The following is a 16,979-nucleotide window of genomic DNA, read 5'->3' as shown; positions in this document are numbered from 1 at the left end:
GCTGAGAAGAAAGTAAATTCTTTAGGTTTGCATAGAATTTTCTCTTAGATCCATTTATTTATGATGTCATTTAATTCCAGAGTTTATTTAATTTTTGTCTGGATAACCTATTGGTGAACGTGGGGTATTGAAGTCACACACTTTCATTGTTAGGGTTATTCTGTGAGTTTTAGTATTTAGTTTCTTTTAATGAAATTGGGTGCCCCTTGTTTATTGTATAAATGTTTAGAATCATAATATCCTCTTGGTGAATTTTACCTTTGATGAGTATAAATTGCCTTTTCCATACATTGTGTCTTGTTTTGATTTGAAGTATATGTTGTTAGGTATTAGAATAGCCTGTTTTTTTAGTTTTATTTGCTTTTAATATCTTTATCTTTTTACCCTAAAGTATCTGCCAGGAATATGGAGAAGTGTGGTTTTTGTAGGCAATAAAAAGAGTCATCTTGGGTTCTAATCCCTCTGTTAGTCTGTTTTCATTGGGAAATTGAGACTGCTGGTATTTAGAATTACTATTGAGTAGTGTTTATTAATTTTTGTTATTTTGTTGTGGGGTTTTTTTTTTTTAAGACCTCTTATGGTTAACTGTTCTGGAATTATTTGTTCTTCCTGTCTCTTGGATATGTTTAATCTTCTTTTCAGCTCAGACTATTTATTCTAGTGTCCTATGTTGAATTGACTTAGTAGACATGAATTCCTCAAATTTGTTTTAATTGTGAAGTGTTTTTCTTTCTCTTTTAATTATGACTGATCATTTTGCAGGGTATAGGTTTGGGCTGACATCAGTGGTCATTCAGAATGGGTAGAACATCAGACCAGGTGTTTCTTGTTCCCAAATTCTCTGTTGTAAGATTAGTGGGACAGAGAGATGGCTCATTGGTTAAGAGCACTGGCTGCTCTTCCAGAGAACCCAGGTGCACTTCCCAGCACCAACATGGCAGGTCACAACTGTCTGGAATTCCAGTTTCAGGGGATCTGACATCCTCACAGCAATGCACATAAGATAAAATCAAATAAATTATCTTAAGAAAAACTAGTTGTTATTGTGATAGGCCTGCTTTTATATGTGACTTGGTCTTAATATCTTTCCTTTCTTCTGTGTATTTAGTGTTTTTATCATTATGTGTTACGGAGCAGTGTGTGTGCTTGTCCCCCCCCCCCCCCCCCCCCCCCCCCCCCCCCCCGCCCCTTGACTCCCTCAGTCCTATTTTGTTTTCTATATGCTTCTTGTACCTTGATAGCATCTCTTTCCTTAGGTTTGGGAAATGTTCTTTTACTTACTATGTTTTGAAAATATTTTCTATGTCTTTGACCTGGGTGTCTTCTCTTTTTTTCATACTTTGGATTCATTGGTTTGGTCCTTTTCATAGTGTCCCCACGTTTTTTGGGTAATTTTTCTTCGAGTTTTTAGATTTAACTTTTTTTTCCAGCTGAGTGATTCATTCATTCTACTTCATCTTTGAGACATGTTATTTTTCCCTTCCATGTGATTCAGTGTGTTGGTGAGTTTTTCCCCAAATCTTTTTCACTGAATTTTTCATATGGAATTTTATTTGTTTGGCTTTTCTTCAGGAGTATACATTAAATTGTATTTTCATTCAACTCTCTTTTTCTTTTTAGAATTTATTTAGACATTATTTATTCATATCATGTTTGAGCTCCGTCAATATATTTATAATGACATTTTAAAATCCTGGTACATCAGTAGAGTTGCTTTTCACAGGGAATATTATGACGGGGTGTTAATCTCTGGGGGGGGGGGTGCTGTCTTAGTTGTTCTTGTTTGTGGTTTTGTGATGATTTATAGGCAGCTGGAGTTAGGATGTTAGAGGTGTTTAGGATACCTGGTCTTGCCTTTGTTGGACAGGTGTTTAGCTCTTCGCTGTCTACTCTAACTTGTCAGGTTGTGGATCCATTGAATGATACTTGGATTTTAGTATTGAGGCCACTCATTCTGTGTGGAGTAGTGGATAGGTAGGCAGGAATTTGCTCTGGGTGCACTTAGATGGGGTTTTAGGTTGAGCATCACACTGTCCTGAGGCCCAGTAGCAGGTGGGTCTCTGTTAGGAAGGTAAATGAATTAACTCTGGGAGTTCCTATCTGGAGTTCTGGTTTACATTCTGGGTTTGAACATCATGTGGTACCAGGCTGGCTGGGGTGGGTAGTTTCAAAGAGAGGATTCTATTTATATGATTATTAATTTCAGTGTTCACTCATACAATATTTTTCTTTCATATTCCAATTCCCTGCCATAGACTTTATCTTTCCTGCACCTTAGCCCCTCGTTTTAGAGACTATGGGCTCATCTTCAGCAGGGATAGTTCCTGAATTCTCTGCATGGTCTTCTGTCTTTACTCTGTGTTCTCTGGCTTATCATTATGATCCCTCCCTACGATACAGCTTCTGGTTCTTGATCCTTCTTACTGGATCTGTAGTTCAAATAAGTTTTCTATCAATAGCACATTGCTGAGCATGATTGCAGAAAAAACACATGGGGACTATTTGTGAGAGTTGTCTCATTCCTCAAAAACTCTTTAAACACCTCTCATTTCATAGCTTGTCTGTTACCTCGTACTTTCATTTCTTCTCTCCTTTCGAGCAATAGTGTGTATAGTACCTTGTACATATTCTCACCATTCATTCTGTCTACTATTTGTAGCATCTTATTTGATGATAAGACTTTTTGCTTGTATAGTATGTTGTATCTTATTCCTCTATAAATGGATATTATTTTAACAGTTATCTCTTCTCTTAGAACATGAGTTTTATTCACTCTGTTATTTTCATAAACCAAAGTAAATTCCCTCTTAATTTCTACCCCTCAACAGAGTCCCATTTCTCAGATCTTGAAAAGCACAACTTTTGGCAAACAACAGCCTCTTTTTTAGCTCTTCTTTTTTGAACTTTTTCTTGTGATTTGAGCTTGGTCTATTAAGCTTTTTTCCTTATCACTACTCAAGTATTGCCTGTGACCTTTCCCTTATCACATTCAGTAATTTGCTTCGAATCCTATCCTGCCTCAACTTTGAAATAGGTGAGTACTTTAAAAAATTGTGTGTGTGTATATATATATATATATGGCTGTTTTGCCTGCATTTATGTCTGTGCAGCACATGCATTCCAGGTGCCTGCTGAGACCAGAAGGAAAGCATCTGATCGCCTGGATCAAGAGTTAATAGTTAGCTGTTATATGGATACTGAGAACTGAACTCAGGTCTTTAGGAACAGCACCTGGTGCTCTTAACCACAGAGTCATCTCTTAGCCCTTCAAAGAATTATTTTAAAAAGTTACTTATATAATTACTGTTATGGTTAAAAGATATAATATTGTCTGTTCCTCAGGCACCATCCTGTTATGTTCTTGCCATGTGAACTATCAGTTCTGATTTTTGGACAGTATTTTCCTAGATTCTCTAGCTGTACCACCTAAATATGCTTTCATCAGTAATTTAATTTTCCTTAAACTTTTTAGAAATTGAGCTGTACCAGCTTAATCATTAGTTGACTTGATCTTTTTGTCTACTATTGTTTGAGATTAATTTTATGTGTTGCTTTAGTTTGTCATCTTAATAGCTCTGTAGTATCTTTTATGAATATGTTATGATTTGTCTGAGTTTTGAAGAATATTTAGGTTTATTTATTACCTTTCAGACACCCATAGAATTGCTATGAGAACTTTGATGCATAGCTTCTGAGGTGTCTTCAAAATGTTATAGGTATCAAATGACCTAGAAGTTTGTTCAGTATACCAGTTTACCCTTCCTCCAACAGAGTATATTTATGATGCCCTGTTTGCATTATTTGATATTACTGGACCCAGCTTTTGTGACATGAAATCCTTCCTTCCTTCCTTCCTTCCTTCCTTCCTTCCTTCCTTCCTTCCTTCCTTCCTTCCTTCCTTCCTTCCTTCCTTCCTATTGATTGATTGATTGATTGATTGTATATGAGTACACCATTGCTCTCTTCAGCTACACCAGAAGGAAGTCATCAGATCCCATTACAGATGATTGTGAGCCACCATGTGGTTGCTGGGAATTGAACTCAGGACCTCTGGAAAAGCAGTCAGTGCTCTTAACTGCTGAGCCAGCTCTCCAGCGCCCAAAATGCTACTTTTCCTTTGAGTATCACATGATCATTTTCTCTTGGATCTTCTTGCCCCAGTTTCTCATTATCTGTTGTTCTTTGACTTTCTGAATTCTAAATATTAAAAATGTCTCAGCATTCAATCCTCAGCCTTTTGTCTTTATTTACAATGATTCATTTGGTCTTCTATTTCAAAATTCCTTTTTACCAAAAAGGACCCTAAATTTGTACTTCCATCTGATTCCTAACTAGCTCTCCAATCCAAAGTGCCTTTTCGTCACCATCACATGAATTCCTAGCTTAATAACAGCTCAGACTTAAAATATTTATAATCTAAATTAAAAAAAATAAACTTAATTTTTATTTTATGTGTATGAGTGTTTTGCCTGCATGTATGTCTGTGCACCATGTATGTTCCTGATACCTGAGGAGGTTCAAAAAGGGCATCAGATCCCTTGGAACTGGAGTCACCGTTGGTTCTGAGCCAGCCATCTAGGTCCTGAGAATTGAACCTATGTCCTCTGGAAAAGCAGTTCTTAATTGTTAAGCCATCACTTTAGCCTCTGAAATCTACTCTCATCCTCTGTGTCTGTTCTTTTTTTTCCCCACTCAGCATTTTCCATCTTGTGTATTTGGCCAAAATTCATTGAGTCAGTCTTGAGTTCTCTTATTGATTACTGAGAACACTTTACAGCTCTTTATTATACCCACTACTTTTATAGGTGGTTAGGGTCTGGGCCAATTGTTTAATAGGTTCTTGATCTCTTATTCATTGAAGGTAAGGGTTCACACAGACAAGCAAAAGAAGCAAGATAATTTAGAGCAAAGCAGTAGTGCAAATCAGAATTGACATATGAGCAAGTATGACCCCTGTTACTGTTTTGGGCTTCCTTTTCTGGGGTTCATGAAAAAGAATTTGGTTATAAATGGGTATAGTTTGGGTGGTACTGTATTTTGATTGATAGATTAGGTCATTCATTTTTTTTCTATAGTGCATTTCCCTTCCAGTAATTCATCTGATTTTAATCATATACATATCCACTTATGCATAGCATAAATGGTAATGCAGTGATTTTCCCCAAAAGTTTACTAGAAGACCCAATTTTACCTTACTTGGCACCCAAACCAGTTTAGGCTGAATCTGCTTTTTTTCCCTTCATATTTGCATAGTTAATTACACATGTTAGGAAAACACCCGAGTAGAAATGTCTTTATTTGATTTCTACTAGGGATAAAATTTAAACTATCATTTAAAGATGGGAATACATTGTTGATCAGTGCTGTTTGGGAGTTGAAGGCATTCTGAGATTTCTAAGTTCATTGTTTTGAGAAGGATTTGTACATAGTATATGCAGGTAAAGAAACTAGGTTTCCAAGTACATCATTAAAAGTGTGTGAGTACATGTGTGCATGTATGTGTATGCATAAACAAAACCAAATGAGGCCCCAAGTCTGAAACTGTCTGCTGTTTGTGTCTGCATCACTGTTATATGGCATGTTCTAATTAGTCTTCACCTAATTGTAGTTAAGCTCTTTGAGAACAAGGGTATCTTTGTGTCTATTACATGTTAAATATTTGAAATTGCCTGTACACAGTAAATGCTGAAAATACTTATTGAATAAATGTATTCATAAGTTTAAATTGGGAATGATAAGAGGTACTGGCTTTTGAGTGCTTTTGAGGATTAAATACATATAAATGATTTAAGGTGATGCATCAGACCTATGTTGGTGAGTGCTTATAATTTATGAAAAATATTTTGCCTCAGAAGTGATTTCATTACTAGACCACAAAGGTTAAAATGTCTTGTTAATTGTAAGCCTGTGTATTTTCTGATTACTGTGATCATGAGCTCTTTTCTACTGGCAGGTTGATAAGATGAAGCCACAGAGCTCTTTCCATGTGTCTGGAATACTTAAATCTGTGTATTCAACTAGCTTATAATTTCTAGTCAGTTAAAGAGCTGCTTTTAATATAAGGTAATGAATGGGAGAAAGATTGAATAAACATAGTTCTAGAAGACTGACACACTTAACAGTTGTATGCAGACGAGACAATCATGCTAAGCAGACATTGCTTTTCATTGGTGAACATAAAAATTGAGCTGATTATAGAATATTGACTCAAACAACTGCTGAACTCAGTGATTATGCCAAGGGACAATAAATCCTGATAGTGAAAATGTAGAAAATTTCACTGTTATATATTTTTTGTTGAAGTAACTTATTTTTAAATTGAAGACAGAATTCATTAATGTTCTTAGGCAGGCTGATCACCTTTCCTCTCTTTCTCTTTGAAACTTGGGCATAAACTCTTACACTTGGGAGCATTGCTAAGTGGTTGCTTCATTCAATATTTGTATTAGTATCAACAGTTTAGGTTTCTTTCTATTATATTGTTCCTAAGTTTCATGTTAAAATAGGCTATTTATAAAATAGACGACAAATAGGAAATACCTTTGAACTGCAAAATGCAGTTAAGGATACAAAATGTTTATGCAAATAGGCAATAATGCACAATATTATTCTGGTAAAGTAGGAAGTTGATAACGGGAGAAAAGCCTCATAGAAAACTATAAAATCTTGCAGAAGACTTATAATTGCAAAAGAACTTACAATTTGGTACTGAGATTTATAAAAGCACAAGGTTTTAAATGTATTTACAATTGCTATAAGCAATTTAGAAATAATTGAAGGGGTAGATGAATTCTTCTAACAGTAACTACTTTTACTCAGCTGATACATAGATGACAGACTTTCGGTTCATGTTTATAACAGATAAGAGTATGTGTCATTCTAGTCTGTTTGGTCTCTGTGCTAAAGAACCTAAGACTGGGTAACTTATAAATGATACATGATATAACTGTTATTATTAACAGTTATGCAAACTGGAAGTCTAAGCTTAAGGCTGAGCCCAGCAGGGTTGATGACTGACCCTGTGGTAATGTGTTTTTTTTTGACACAAGGTTTCACAATGTAGCTCTGGCTGTCCTGGTATTCACTATATATGGCTGATTTCAAACTTGCAGAGATCTGCTTGTCTTTGCCTCCTGAATGTCAAGATTAAAGGTTTGCACCATCACTGCCCAGTCTTAGTTCGTTTCTTACAGATGATCCTGTTTCTCTTCACATTATGGAAGAGGCAGTCTCTTTCAGGCATCTTTTATAAGTTCACTAATGTTTATTATGGTTTTGTCTCTCACATAAACTCCCTTTCAATCATCATTACATAGGGAATTAAGATTCAGCTATAAGTTTTAATATAGAAGTCTTCAGATCATAGCATAGACATAAAAGTGGGCATGCCTGAATAAATACTGAACAAGTATTTACAGAAATGTTAATAAATGGTTTCGAAAGAACATTGCACACTCTAGATTATCAATATGGCATTTTAGTTGAACACTGAGAAAATGTATGTGATTTTTATTGTGATTTTTGAGATTTTTCCATTCAAACATTAAATAAGGATCCTGGTTATAACTGAAGCACTTGTAATTGTTTGTAGGTGCTGGGTCTTCAGCTCTAAAGAGGCCATTTGAAGATGGATTAGGGGATGATAAAGATCCCAACAAGAAGATGAAAAGAAACTTAAGGAAAAGTATGTAAATCCTTATTCTTATGGTGGGAGGTGGAGATGGTTTATAGCTTCAGAAAAATAAGTAAGGAAGAATTGCATTGACTTTGAAAATAGACATTAGTAGACAAAATTGGTAATTGAAGAACTTCAAGCTTCTAAATTTCATTGCTTGAGACATCAATGCTGACAAATAGAAATAAATGTGACATTTTTTTACCAACCTATTATAATGTATAAGAAATTCAAAGATGACTTTTGGATTGAATTTGTATTCATTTTCTTATTTTTGAAACACATGGGATATAAAAACATTCTTTAGATATGTTTATTTTGTGTCTGTGATATTTTGCCTGCATGTATGTATTTGTACCATGTGTATGCCTGGTGCATGCAGAGATCAGAAGAAGGCCTCAGGTACTCTAGCAATGGAGTTACAGATGTGATAAGCCTCCATGTGGATGCTGGGGACTGAACTTGGATCTTCTACAAGAGCAGTAAGTGCTCTTAACTACTGATCCATCTTTCTAGATTCATCACATAGGCAATTTATAGTGGTTAATAGGATCTACAGATGTAAGGTTTGAAGCAAATTGACTTTCTAGTTTAATTTTTAAATCTTACTTTCTCTCTTTTTCATAGTTCTGGATAGTAAAGCAATAGACCTTATGAATGCTCTTATGAGATTAAATCAGATCAGGCCTGGGCTTCAGTATAAACTTTTGTCACAATCTGGCCCGGTCCATGCCCCAGTCTTCACCATGTCTGTAGATGTGGATGGCACAACATATGAAGCCTCAGGACCATCCAAGAAAACAGCAAAGCTCCATGTGGCCGTGAAGGTACGGTGTTCTCTCACTGACCAGTGCTTCCTTTGTTCTCTTCTTACAGAGTGCTTACCCATATATTTAAAACTTTGAGGACAGTAACATAGAAACCTTTTTCACCTATGGATCATATTTATTGTTGTAACATAATATGCAATTTAGAAAATAGAAAACATTTTTCAGTATCATATTTCTGAAGCAAAGATATTTATACATGATACATTATTTGTGGTGATGCTCTATTCTTGCAAATATTTTTTATAGGTAATAATTTTGAGTATTTTGGAGCAGTCAGACATGCATGTAGACAATTTCCAAATAATTAAAAATCTCAATAAATAAATACTTTTAATTTATTGTAGAATAATGCCAAAATGTCACAGATCATGCAGCTGCATCAAAAACTGGTTTTTACTTAAATTCTGTCACGTAAGACTATAAAATACTTATGTTTTTTATTGGTGTAAAATACTTAGTATGTTTTCATGGACATTACATTTGCTTAAAGTTGGTTAAAGTAGAGTAAGCACTATGCTAGATGCTAAAGTAAGAGTTTATGAAGTTTAGTGTGGATAAGATGGACATCCAAATTGTACGTATATGGAAAGTGTATTGTATGTGAGGTAGTGATTAGAACTATAAAAAAATTAATAACAACATGAAAACATATTCTGCTTTGTTTAGAAGTTGGGTAAGTCTGATGAGGGCGTGAGTTTAAAATGAGACTATAAATAGAACCCAAGACTTAAAATTTAAAAAAAAAGTTTGATAACTGCTCTGGTTATTTTCTATTGCTGTGATAAAGACCATGACCAAAATCAGTGTTGGATGGGAAAGGTTCATTTCAGCTTACAGCTTACATACAGTCCATCATAAAGGGAAAGGAGGGCAAGTACCTCGAGGGGAAGAACCAAAGTATAAGTCTTGAAGGAATGCTGCTAAGGCTTTCTCAGTTTGCTTTGTCATAAAATCCAAGGCATGACATTGCTCCCAGTGGGCTATGCCTCTCACATTAGTAATTAAAAAAAAAAAAAAAAAAGCCCACAGACTTACTGACATGCTAAGCTTGATGGAGACATTTTCTTGATTGAGGTTCCCTCTTCCCAGATGACACAAACTTGTGTTAAGATGGCAAAATGAAAATAAAAACAAAACTCAACAGTGTAAAGGAGCTGTTCCTGTATACTCTGAGAATGAAGCACAAATTTAAAGCTAAATTCTGTAGCTATCTATGACATAAGAACAGCCAGTTGATTTCTAAGAGTTACATTGAGTTGGTGTAAGGGTTAGGTGGACATTTTTTCTTTGATAGTTGTTCACAAAGTAGGATATCAGTGATCTTTAATGGATTGCCTTTTTTTTTTTTTTTTTTTTTTTAACTCTAAGATTGTGGCCTTATAGCAACTTCAGTAAAATTTGCAGGTGTCTTGATATAGTGGCATTTTTCTTTTAATGCAGTGAATTAGATGTTAACTACTTTTATTTGATGCAGTGATACAGTATTATACCATGATGGACTATTTTAACCTAATTTTGGTAAACATGGGGATACTTTGTAGCCTTAGTGGTTTCATTTTTTGTCTTTAATTGGAGTCTGGGTATGTACAGTTAAGAAGTAAATTTGAACTGGCCTGTTGTGGTCCTTTCTGGGTTTCCCTATTCTTACACTATAGATGTATTGGGAGTCTGTATTGTACAGTTTACTTTCTGTGTTGAGCAGTGAGGCAAAGAGTTCTTTAAAGTTTTCACTTTTTTTAAGTGTGTGTGTGTGTGTGTGTATGAGTGAGTGTGAGTGTGTATTGGGGAGGGTATACACACATGATGGTGTGAGTGAGACTTTCAGAGGACAACTTGCAAGAGTCTATCCTCTATGGGATCTAAGGGTTAAGATCAGTACAAACTTTTCAGGGAGATTTTTAAATTGTATATCTTGCTTTGTAAAAGTTGGGCTATTTCTCTTTTTATGTGTGATATGTATTTGTTATACTTGGAGAATGCATGATACATCTTTAATTCCAACAGGCAGAAATAATAGTAATGATTTTACATTAAGTAATGGGTGGTAAAACCCCAGCTGAATTTTTGCAGAACAAATTTTAGTCTTTATTCCATGTTTCTGTATATGAATATAGGGCAGTACTTAAGAATTCACGTGGATTTGGCAAATAAGTTGGTGCATATTTTATGTTGGATTTTGGAAACGGAAATTTAAGAATTCTCAAGGCAAATTGGCTCTAAGAGGAGTATCTATATGTTGTATATACAGATGTACAGAAAGTTATTTCATGTTGCTTTGCTCATTTAAACATTTCTTTTTCTATCAAAGATTGTTCTATTATTAACTTACTGATGGTTGAAAATTTGATTTTTATCAAGGTATCATGATGTAATTGTTTTGGGTGTTCAGTTTTTTGCTCTATATATTTTTGACCCTGTCTGATTATCCTGTAAGATCTATTCTGGAGATGGAATTACTGGGTCAGAGTTAATGGATACTTCATTTAAAATGTATCAAGAATCCTATTAGGTATCAGGAATAAATTGCCAAATCACTATCCTTGAGGGTTATCCACATATTTATTAATGATAATGAGTTCAAGAGACAATGTTGCATTTATGAAGACAGATCTTTTGATGAAACTTGTAGTCCATACTTCAGTAGTGTTGTGTTGGGAACTCTACCTCTCCAGAATCCAAAAGGAAAACCAAAGCAAACCAAACCAAACCAAACCAAAAAGGAAACAACAAGTGGAAATCTGCCATGTTAGTGAGGCTTAGCTACCCAGCTGCAGCTTCCCTCACCTTCTGCAGCTCTTTTTCCTGAAAGCCAATGACAATGAATATACCTAACATAATTCCTCTCTTGAAAATAATAGTGGATGGTGTGGATAAAAGATAATTTTAAAGAAGGGGTCTCACTGTGTAGATTTAGCTGGCCTGGAACTCAAGAGATCTGCCTTCCTCCTCTCAATGGCTGTGAGGCCATTACTGGGTGGTGACCTTTTGGAGAAGTATTTAGAGCCATTAGGTGCTCTGAACACCTGATACCAGATCTCCTTCCTACAGAAGCTATGAAAGTTAGTCACTTTTTAAATTTTTTTTATTTTTTTTATTTTTTTGGTTTCTCTGGTAGCCCTGGCTGTCCTGGAACTCACTCTGTAGACCAGGCTGGCCTCGAACTCAGAAATCCACCTGCCTCTGCCTCCCAGAGTGCTGGTATTACAGGCGTGCGCCCGGCTTTGTTAGTTACTTTTGAATAGAGAGCCATGGGGTATTTTCTCTTCACCCCCAATGCCCAGTCTTTGAGGCTTTCTCATCTTTTTTGGTTTTATCCTGTATCAGGTGACTCAACTTTCTTATGGGAAAAATGGGCCAAAGTTGCATACATAACTTGATTTCAAGTTACTTTTTTTTCTGTGAATTATCTTGAATTTTAAGCTCAGTTGATGAGTTTAATATAAGGTTTGTTTTCTAGATACTTAAACTTTAATATGCTGGGTTTTTTTATATTGAGATTGATTCCAAACTAAGTTTAGTTCTGCCAAAGAAAGTAAAATATGACAGTAGATAAGTAGGTAAGAATAGATTTTACAAGGAAAGTATTGCATTGGGCTGGTAGTAAAGAAAATGCCTCAGTATATAATTGCACCTGATTTTCACTCCAAAAGTTATTGCCAAGGATCAGAGAGGGATGAATGGGTGGGAAATTACTAAGAGGAAACACTAGGGACGATTAAGTAGGATTTCTGACTAAGAAAGGTAGAAGGATTTGTTTTCTTTTAAAAGTGTGTGTGTGTGTGTGTGTGTGCGCGCGCGCGCGCGCACTCGTGTGCATATACAGGTGTATACAGATGTGTATGTTGGGGCCAGAAGCGTGCATTGAATACCCTCTTTTATCTCTTTAGGCTTATTCTCTTGAAGTAGGATATATCCTTGAACCTGGAGTTTGCATATTCCTCTTACCTCTCTGCCCCACATGGAGCTGAGATTACTGGTATGTGTAGGATGCTGTGCTTGTAACGTGAGTGCTGGGATCCAAACCCAGGTCCTCACTATTATATAGCAAGGATTTTACTACTAAACCATCTGTTCAATCCTAAAGTAGCAGAATTCTTTCTGAAGGCAGGCCTGGGTAATCAGACACCATATGTGAGATTGTGTGAGACAAGAACATTTGGTCAGATGCTGTGAATGATCAGATAGGAACAAAACTAGCCTAATTTAGCAGGGTTTTTGGTGCAATGGGCTATTGAGAATAAGGACTAAAGACAGAGCCTTTTTTTTTGTTTTTTTTTTTTTTTTTAAAGGCCCATAGAATCTGAGCTAGTGTTTAGTCAAGAAGAGTTTTACCAATTGTAGAGAGCTGAGAACTTTTTCACTTCTGACTTTAGCTCATGGTATTATACTCCAAGAAAGTATGATTAAGCAATGACTTGAGATTTATTATTAGTTGGTTCCCTTATCTGTCAAAATCTCCCTCTAGATTGAATCAGGATTTTATGCCAGGCAAGAGCTCCACTTCTGAGTTGTGCCTCTACTTTTTATTAGTTATCCTAGGGATCTATTTATTTTTATATGTGGATAAGTGTTTGGCCTGTATCTGTGTGTGCGTGTGTGTGTGTGTGTGTGTGTGTGTATGTATGCATGCATGCATGCATGCATGCTGGTACCTGAAGTTGGTCAAAAGAGTACTAGATGTCTTTCAACTGGAGTTACAGGTGGTTGTAGGAGTGTTAGGAATCGAACTCAGGTTCTCTGCAAGATCTGCTAGTACTCTTAATGGCTGAAGCTCTTACCAGCTCTTACTAGTAATTTAAAAGGTTACTAGGTATCTGTTTGTTTTGAAAGTGGAAATGAAATCTGGCAGTGGTAGTACATAACTTTTTAATCCCAGCACTCAGGAGGCAGAGGCAGGTGGATCTTTGTGAGTTGGAGGCCAGCCTGGTATATAGAGCTAGTTCCATGACAGCCAAAGCTACACAGAGAAACCCTGTCTCCAAAACCCAGAAATAAACAGGGAAAGTGGATACTGTATCCCTCAAGAGATAACACATTATTTTTATGTGCTGAATTGTGTTGCTGTTGTAACTTATGTTAACAAGTAAATGACTTAGGACAAGTGAAAAAGCAAAGAAAGAAGTGGTATTAAATAATTAGCATTTCACATTTAAATTGTCTATGTTAAGGTGGGAAGCATTTTCTCCCATGCTTTGTAATTCTAAGATTTGAACCTAAGGTCTAATAATCCCTAGGCCAGTGCCCCAGTTCTGAGCTACACCCCTCTATATGCCAGGGTGAGGTTTCTCAGAGAGAGCAAGCACTATTTGCAGGACTCAGTAGAGCAGGTGTTTTATTTATGAAATACTGATGTCACTAACCAAATGATGTTAATGTACTTAATGTAAAGTGCTGTCTGAGTACTTTTAGAACTTAAGATGCTAAAAGGAATTCTTGGCCTTAATGCCCAATAAACACAAGGAATTTATGTATGATGAGAATGCTAGGTTCTCCAGATATGAACCAGAAGAGTTAATTTCAAATTTGTACAGAGTTCAATTTAAGCATCTTTGTTTGGAGTATCACTATTTTATCTATATAGATAAAAAATATACAGATCTCATTTTCTACAAAGGTTTCTTATTTGACCACTGTATCAGCTCTTTGAGTCACCTGTTAAGTATAGTTGGTATAATGGAGAAGTATGACATTGCTTACTCAGCAACTAAAAGCTGATCTTTTAGACCCTAACCCTATATCTGTGGATATACTGCTTTAATTAAAGGCCAAGAGAATAGCTCATTTTGAGCATGTATGTAGCTTGGCAAGGCCTTGAAATAAAGTAGAAAGCCTTTAATCAGTAACTCACAAAGCAGTATTAACCTGCTTTGAAAGAGATTTAAAAACATAATAGTGAATGTAATTATTTCTTGAAGGATACAGTATCCACTTTCTCTTTTTGTTTGTTTTTGGATTTTGGAGACAAGGTTTCTCTGTGTAGCTTTGAAACTAGCTCTGTAGTTTTCTATAGACTGACCTTGTTTTCTATAAAAGCAGTGTAATCTAGAAGGAGAGCTTAAAAATGATTGTGCCTTGTACACACATGCCTGCATACAAGGACAAATGGCAGTATGTGAAAGCCTTGTTTCAGCAAACAAAGAAACCCCACAACCAAAAATCTATGAAGTCTGCAGAGATGGATAGAAACACAACTGGAGACTGCTTTGACGGTATATCACAAAACAAAATCAACCCAAATACAAAAAAACAAAAACATTAACCCTCTCACTTCCATTCTTTGGCTAGTTTTCCTTCATGGTTGTGTCATAGATTTTGGAGATCAGCTGATCTAATCTTCATCTTTACCAGTTGGAGAAATTGAAGACCAGAGGAGAGTGATGTATTAGGCTTCCACGTCTTTCTAGTTTAATTTTCTTTTTCAGATTCTATTTTCCAGTGGGTGAGCTTGACTGTGATGTATGTTCTCTTATCATTTACCTCCAGATTAAATGAAGCAGCAGCAACTTTAGGCTTGTATTTTCTAAGTCTTTAGGCTAGGTACTCTGAGTATATGTACCCATTTTCATGTAGTGCTACCTTGGATTGTGGACTGAACTAAACCAAGCTTTTACAGTTGTAGCACCACCATTCTTGTTCTTCACATGGGGTTTTAGTAAACTTACAGATTCTGAAACTTCTTATCTCAGAATTTCAGCTATCCTTTTTCATCTTTGGTAACTGAATAAAAATGTTTTAATGGAATTTGTACAGGTTTTACAGGCAATGGGATACCCAACAGGTTTTGATGCAGATATTGAATGTATGAGTTCCGATGAAAAATCAGATAATGAAAGCAAAAATGATACAGTATCTTCAAACTCAAGCAATAATACTGGAAATTCTACAACTGAGACCTCCAGTACCTTAGAGGTATACTTGTATCCTTTTCTTCTTTAGAATAAAGTAGTGTGAGTGCTATGGAAAACCTTAGAGATGTGGGGGAAAAAAAAAGATTTTTCACATAGAGGGGTATATTACTAATCTGCTTTATTTCTTTGGATGATTCTTGGTCTCAAACCCTAGATCTTGTGCACATTAGGCAAACTCCACCACTGAGTCACAGCTGGGGCTCTGATTACTTTTCTGTATTGTTTTGTTTTGTTTTTGAGACTGGGCTTCTAGTAGTCCAGGCTGGCCTCCTCCGATTTCGTGTGTAGCAGAGGTTGACATTGAACTAGTAACCCTCCTGCTTCTACCTTCCAAATGCTAGGATTATAGGAGCATTGCCATATTTGGGTGTTTTACCTTAATTGTGCCAGATTTATTTCTGAATATGTTTATGAAGGCAATCATTTTCATATAGCTTTACATCTTGATCATCTTTTACTGAATTCTTACAAAGAATCTGTCCTCACCTTTAAAAAAGTAGATACACTTAAAATGTATTCTGGCCATGGAAATACTTCTAGAATGTCATAATTATATGTATCAAGACTAACACTATTAACTGAAGGATAAAAACTTAAAAAATGTAGTGGAGGAAACAGATTTTTTTTTGAGGTATCTGACAAGCTGGGGTACATAAGGTATACAAGTTCACCCTTTGATGTGTGAATGGACTGCTTACTGTATATTTCAGAATAAGAGTTAGTCCTAGATTGTGGACTAGTGATTCCAGATAATAGAATTGGATGAATGTAAGTATTGAATACATACAATACATTGGGAAGAGCCTGTATTGACTGCATTCTCTCTAAAGAATTAGCTTTGAATAATAACAAAAACTTAGATTAAAAAATATATATATAATTTCAGTTTTTTGTAAGATTTATTATTATGTATAAGTATATTAGATACATATATACATTATACATTATATACATATACATACATATGTAAGTATACTGTAGCTTCAGACACACAGAAGAGGGCGTCAGATCTCATTGCAGATGGTTGTGAACTACCAGGTGGTTGCTGAGATTTGAATTCAGGACCTCCGGAAGAGCAGTCATTGCTCTTAACCACTGAGCCATTTCTCCAGCCCATGAAGAAATGTTTTTTTGGGGGGGGGGGGTAAGGGAACACATACACATAGCAGACATACAGAGAGCCTAAAATAGTTGATCTCTTGTGTTTCTACAACTAACACATAGTTTTACAGAGATGAGTCCAGGGAATAGATGCCTTTATTGTTATTTCTTCAGAATCTATAGTTTGTAGCCTGTTGTTTTTATATTAGGTGTCATCAGATATGTTTAGAGTGACTGAAAGGCTTTTAGAAACATTGCCTCCCACATGTAAAATGGAGAATTATTTCTTGCATACCTAAAAATGAACAATAATAAACCTTCAAGGCATCAAACAAATTGCTGTTATTGTTTCTGATTTGTTAGTTACCTTCAGTGTCAGGACATGAACAGTTATTAGCTCAGACCTTAGAGTTTGAATGGGGCATTCCTCCTTTCTATTCAGGTGACAACAATATTTACCCCTTA

The 16,979-nt window shown here is 35.7% G+C and overlaps 1 protein-coding gene across 7 annotated transcripts in view; it reads left to right on the top strand.

Annotated features, from left to right (window-relative positions):
- The window catches only part of Strbp (spermatid perinuclear RNA binding protein), a 134,069-nt gene that overhangs the window by 98,930 nt on the left and 18,160 nt on the right, over positions 1-16,979 (top strand). For all 7 annotated transcript variants that reach the window (XM_052182406.1, XM_052182405.1, XM_052182407.1 and 4 more), the window contains 3 exons: positions 7,592-7,684; positions 8,303-8,502; positions 15,256-15,414. In XM_052182406.1, coding sequence (XP_052038366.1) covers positions 7,592-7,684; positions 8,303-8,502; positions 15,256-15,414 — 452 coding nt within the window. The remainder of the gene's footprint in view (positions 1-7,591; positions 7,685-8,302; positions 8,503-15,255; positions 15,415-16,979) is intronic.

Source organism: Apodemus sylvaticus, chromosome 5 (genome assembly GCF_947179515.1).
Source record: "Apodemus sylvaticus chromosome 5, mApoSyl1.1, whole genome shotgun sequence".
Taxonomy (NCBI): domain Eukaryota; kingdom Metazoa; phylum Chordata; class Mammalia; order Rodentia; family Muridae; genus Apodemus; species Apodemus sylvaticus.
The sequence above is the reverse complement of the archived record's forward strand: the minus strand, read 5'-3'. Positions and strand labels throughout refer to the sequence as shown.